The 5,899-nt window shown below is 48.9% G+C and overlaps 1 protein-coding gene across 1 annotated transcript; it reads right to left on the reverse strand.

Moving 5' to 3' along the window:
- Positions 1–771: 771 nt before the first annotated feature.
- Positions 772–2,087, reverse strand: LOC124687687 (phosphoenolpyruvate carboxylase kinase 1-like). The gene is made up of 2 exons (XM_047221447.1): positions 1,257–2,087; positions 772–1,136 (listed from the first exon to the last, which is right to left on the reverse strand). The coding sequence occupies exons 1-2, from the start codon at positions 2,074–2,076 to the stop codon at positions 1,081–1,083; spliced, it is 876 nt and encodes a 291-aa protein (XP_047077403.1). The 5' UTR covers positions 2,077–2,087; the 3' UTR covers positions 772–1,080.
- Positions 2,088–5,899: the final 3,812 nt, after the last annotated feature.

Here is a 5,899-nt window from a genome sequence, read left to right on the forward strand (position 1 = left end):
ATCATTCAGTTTTTATGCTTCGTTATGGTCAGGGAAGATTCAAGAGGTCATGGTGTGGGGGCAACTAAAGGTGTGCATGTACCAGTCTGTTTTTTTTTTAAGTTTTCCTTCTCACATACTGAATTCTTTGTCGAGCTGTAGGTTCATATCATACTGAATTATAGTTTGTTTCATATTCTTGGCTCGAGCGTAATGTCAGATCTTTGATGGCATCTACACATCATTGTCTCAAGGATCATGGATGAGTGGAGAGCCTGGGTGCTTGCTGCGGTGGAAACCGGCGATAGTATCATAGTAATTCCTTTAGTGTTTTATGTTCTGTTATTGTCCCAAAGCAGGTGAGGGTTTTGTGGCCGTGCCTTTCAGGTCTAAGTAATATCGGATTTGGATTTTTTTTCCTCTTAAGCTTAGTGAAATAACTCCATTTAACTCCCTTTTGTTTCATATGAGCTATTTCATTGTGGCATGTCCATGTGTAACTTAAATGTTTTGATCACCTTGAAAGCAAAGATGGATTGATTTGCTCCTTTTTATGTAAAATAGAATTATGTTTTTAAATAAAATCTCTTAAGTCCATCAAATTAATACTAATGGAGGCTGGATCTCAGTGTTCTAATTAATATTTTCTTTGTTCCAATGCATTCGGTCTATCTTTAACTGTCTATAAAGATATGATATGATAGCAATGTTTTAGTGATAAAATAGCATTATCATAAGACAATTGGTACTGTCATATTTGGTGGCATGGTAGGCATGAATTCGTTGCCTGCGCTTGTTTTGGAAGCTCGCTGATACTTACCAGCTCTGTGTGGTCATTAACCATCACAGGTGGTGCAATCCGATCACCCTCATACTATCATACCGAAATACTATCATACCGAAATCAAGCATGTCTTTTCTTCTCCCGTTGCAACGCACGGGCAAATTTCCTAGTATTTTACAAAAACTGTATTGACAGGGTCGGCCGGTCCGCCGGTGTGTCTCGCCGCCGATATCTCTACTTCTCCACGGAGCCCAAGATCGTCGACGTCCAGTTCGGCAGTTCGCCTCTGAATCTCAGGTCGACTCGGTCGCCGCCGTTCAGGTTGGCTGCTCCATGGCTCGGGATCCTCCGCCGCTCAAGATCCACGGGTGGCCTGCATTACAACACACAAACACACAATTAATTCCTGGATCAAAACATAGATACACTGTAGAAACTGCGAGAACATAAGTAAGTTAATTAAAATGAGGCAGGGATTAGCGTGTGCGCTTACGTAGGACTTGTTCGGCGGAGAAGCGCCGCCACTCGTCGCGGCACATCATGCGCCTCATGAGGTCCTTGGCTGCCGGGGACACGCCGGAGAACAGCCTGGGCGGGAACCTGACGCTGCCCCGCATCACCGCCGACAGCACGTCCTTTGCCGTCTCGCCGCCGAACGGCAGCGCGCCGCCGGAGAGCAGCACGTACAGCACCACGCCCGCGCTCCACACGTCCGCCTTCTCGCCGTAGTCCTCCCCGGAGACCACCTCGGGGGCCACGTAGTGTGGCGTGCCCACCAGCCCCTCCGCGCGTCGCCCGCCCCCGATCCACGCCGCCGACCCGAAGTCCGCGAGCCGCGCGCGCGGCGACACGTCCTCAGCTTCATCCTCCTCGACGCCGTCGAGGACGATGTTGTCGGGCTTGACGTCGCGGTGGGCCACCCCGCGCCGGTGGCAGAGGGCGAGCGCCTGGGCCACCTGCGCGACGATGTCGGCGGCGACGGGCTCCGGCACGGGCGCGCCGCGGCGGCGGCGGACCCAGTCGAGCAGGTCGGGGCCGGAGCAGAGGTCCATGACGGTGTGGGTCCAGACGTCGTCCTCGTAGACCGCGTGCGTCTGCACGGCGCCCGGGTTCCCCGCGCCGGCGAGCTGGGCCAGCTTCGGCTCCAGCTCCGCCAGCTCCCGGTCGAGGTCGTCGGCCAGGCCGGAGCGGTCCACGGACTTGACGGCGAAGGGCTCGCCGGTGGAGCGCGAGACGCAGCGGCGGACGACGCCGAACCGACCGCGGCCGAGCTCCTGGCCAATCTCGTAGTCCCTGTTTAGGTCTGCACTCATAGTTCAGTGATTTTTGCCTGTGAAGTTTCTGGTAAGCCGGAACCGATGGGAGGGGGCGGTCTTTTTATCGACGCGGCACGGTCTACGGGCTACCGGAATATTCGCATCCTGCCCGTCCGGTCCGCGGCACCGCATTTGCTCTTGTTCCCGTTTTTGCCCTCGAGATCATGCCTGTCGTGTGGACAAGAAACCAGGTTAGGTTTGTCATATCATAAAAAAATTGGCGCATATTTTGTTTGCCAATAAAAGAGAAAATCAATTACACAGCATATTATTAATTCCAAGAAAAAGAAAAAGAAAAAGGAAACTACGAAATCTGTATACAAGCATACTAATGACAAAATATCACGAGTCCAGCTGTGAATACGTCAAACGAGCAGATATCCTTACAAACACTATAATAAACCCTAATAAAGAAAGTAGTATTATAGTACTACTACCGATACAAAATATGCACTTATACCAGCCAAGCTGTCACCTTCACCGTCGTTGAATGGGAGCCACTCTGACTTAACTACGAGGTTATCAAGTGTAGAATAGTCTGGATGCTTCTACAGGTATTTCTGGGTAGACACTGGCTAGTGGGGCCAATGAATCAATGATGCGTCCCCAATAACAAATACTCCACTGGAGTACATACATAATGCAAGCAACTAACGTTTGAAACTATATGTGTTGTCCAGATTCAAAAAAGTTTGGTTGACGAAAACAGTAAGCCCCATGACCTCATCAGCATATATTTTACATTCATCGAGAAAAGATGCAGAAGAAAAAATCGTGAGAGTAGTTCGTACTGCCTACCCTATAATTCAAGAACAATTAGTAGAAGTAGTAGTTAAATGTGAAGAGATATTCCTGCAGCCACTTGACGTTAATTAAATGTCAAGCTACAGATGGAATCTGATTAGGTTAGCCGAATGACATTGTTGTTGTCTGCTAACAAAAACAATACAGCACTACATACTGTATCTTATCACAACTTGCATCTGCTTATCTGCTGTGCGCCCACGTTAGGTGGACAGCTCGACGCAGACGGCTTTAATTCGGTGGGCCCTCCCTCCCACTGGGGCTGGGCGGAGCATTAAATGGCGATAAGCAGATACGCCAATGCGTGGGCCAGCTGTAACGTCGCTTTGAAGTAACGGCTTTTCGCGAGGGCCTGCGGCCGTTCCAGCGGGGACCCTTTCCGGACGCCCAAAGTACGGCCCAGCGCCACCACCAATTGTTGCGTGACGCGTGAGCACGGTGACGCGGCTTGGCCATTGAGATCGTGACGCGTGGGGAGGTGGGGCCGGTGGGTGGGCTGCCTGGTCCCGCTCTGACGGTGACGGATCCCTGTTTCCCGTTCTTAAACGGGAACGGAATGTTACGTGACGGCGAGACGTTTGATACGAACGGGCGGTTATATAAGCCAAGCCGTACGTATACGTGGCCGTCCCGCGTGGTGCCTCCGGTTTTGCTCCGCGTAGCGCGTCTGTACCGCGACGTGTTCGCCGGGGCGCCCACATGCGTCTTTCCCACTGCTCTACGCCCGGCAGTGTATTCTCTTCGGCCCACACATTGTACAGTACCCCCTCCATTCCACGAAATATACCGAAAATTTATCTAAATTTTAACATATCTATTATTTAGTGTTTAGATAGTTTAAATGTAGACAAACTTTTGACGTTGATATACTTAATTTTTTTAAAAGGATTGAGTACTTCACACTGTACATCGAAGATCTTTCTTTTTTACATGTATACGGCAACTTCGAAAGTGCACGATGGGCCTCCCTCCGTCCAACTAATATTTTTTTAGCATCTCCACTCGCACTCTGTACCGCCAAGTTTGGCGAAGCCGGTTTTCGGCCTGCACGGGGAACACCGGTGTGGATGTGGTTATGCGGAGGTACCAACGTCCAACCTTATGATCATTCGTACACAATTTTTGATATATTAAAACAACAAATGATCACTGCAATCTGGGGTGGCTGACCCTCGCAAGGTAGAAAGGGCAAGATGAGGAGTGTATTCTGCTAGTCTTGACGACAAGGCTGGCTCACAGCGTCACTTCGGCCATTCGACGGAAATCTGGGGTGGGTGCAGGGGCGGGCGCAGGATTTCGACAATGGGTATTCAAATTTGATTTTCTTTACTAAGACAAGATTTAACAACTCAAAACATGAAAGCTTAAAAAAATTTAATAAATATTTTCTGTTTTGGATGGCCTCTTTATCTTCTGACCTTGCTAACTTAGAGGCTTCTTGTTTGCCAACCATGGTAATCTAGAAGGCAAGAGGTTTTTAGTAGAATCAAGGAGAGAAAGGTGATGGGTTTTCTTTGCGCTCGCTCAATGCTACGGCGCTCTCGCTCTGTTTGTAGTTGGGTTAAGTGTTGAATCCTGATGGGTGTTGAGTTGCAAAGTTGGGCCATGTGCCGCTGAGTGTTTGGAGGTGAGATGGGGGTTGGCTTTGATCGGAGGAGTACAGCTGGTGAGGAGCTGACATATCATGCTCATGAGCTAAAAAATAGCCGAATACCCAAAGCACATCATACATATGCTATATACATGAAATATTTTCACAAAAATAATGGGTATTCATCTGAATACCCATGAATTGAGCTGGGCCCGCCCCTGGGTGGGTGTGACCCTCGCAATGAGATCCCCGTGTGTTGGCGCTAAAACAAAATTGAAGAAGCAGTTCGGCGGGGTTTTTAGCGCTGGTATCCCCATAGCCCTCTAGGGACCTAAAGGTCCTCCGAGGGGAGATGTTCTTAGCCTACGCATTGAACCTCTCGAAATGCTATGTTAGGGCAAAGATTGGCTAGCACCAAGGGGAGGCGGTTGGGTAAATGGTTGTGCGCACGTTATCACAAAACAGTATGCACGAGTATATCGTTTTTTTACGAAATACAATACAATCGTAAACCGCTCAAACATACGTGCATGCACTCAGATCGTTGATTTTTTTTTTTGAGAAGAAGATCGTTGATTATTAGTTTACATGACTCACGTCATGCATGACGCACTGTGTCTTGCAATCAACTAATGCTACACCATACGAGCCATGGTCCTGCTACCTTAAAGCTAGCGATGAGTATGTGAACGCAAAAGCACATCATTTCGTATCGCATAGTCGTGGTTCAGTGTACTATATATGCATGGTCGGTGGAAACTTTACAGATTTGGTAGCTTGGCCGGCAGGTCCATCCGCCATCTGTGCCTGAAACAAGAACGGCGCATGTGCATGCAGATTCAAAAGTCAAGGAATGTTTCTTTTTTTCGTTTTCTTGGAGAGATTCCATATTAGTTTCTGCTTATCACTCATCATTATTTGCACGTCGCCGTACGTGCCTTCATGCCTGATACTAGTACTAACTGCTAGCCCCATGTTTCAACGTATCGCTTTGACAGGCAGCTCGATCAGCTGACCTCACACGTGACGTACGCCGCGCTAGTCTCCCCTCCTGCCACGACCGGCAGTGGCTGTCCCGTATCAGCAAGCCGCACATGCCGATATCTTAAAACCATTTCGGAAACTTGCTTCAGGCGTCCAGAGTTTACCGATTGACCATTACGGCACGCGTACCGAGCAAGAGAATCAGGCACGTAATAAATGACGCGATCGCTGAATTTTCGAGATTCCGACGATGGTCGTTGCTTCTTTCGAGAACATGCAGATCCGAATAACGGAATAGCGATCACTGTTCCAACGACTTGACTGGGACGCATGCTTTTGGAAACGTTGCAAGGCATATTCTGGTGGATCAAATTAAGCATCTCCTTGCTTGACGAGTGACTTGTAGCCTCTCACAGTTGAGTCAGTTTAAGCCGAAGAAGC

The sequence above is a fragment of the Lolium rigidum genome, chromosome 2, assembly GCF_022539505.1.
Source record: "Lolium rigidum isolate FL_2022 chromosome 2, APGP_CSIRO_Lrig_0.1, whole genome shotgun sequence".
Classification (NCBI taxonomy): domain Eukaryota; kingdom Viridiplantae; phylum Streptophyta; class Magnoliopsida; order Poales; family Poaceae; genus Lolium; species Lolium rigidum.

What these genes read in the sequence shown, in the direction of transcription:
- LOC124687687 (XM_047221447.1), bottom strand. Translation starts at nt 2,076, where the DNA reads ATGAGTGCAGACCTAAACAGGGACTACGAGATTGGCCAGGAGCTCGGC. An exon ending in CTCCGCCGAACAAGTCCTAC is followed by an intron (nt 1,137 to 1,256) that starts GTAAGCGCACAC and finishes GTTGTAATGCAG; the next exon opens with GCCACCCGTGGATCTTGAGC.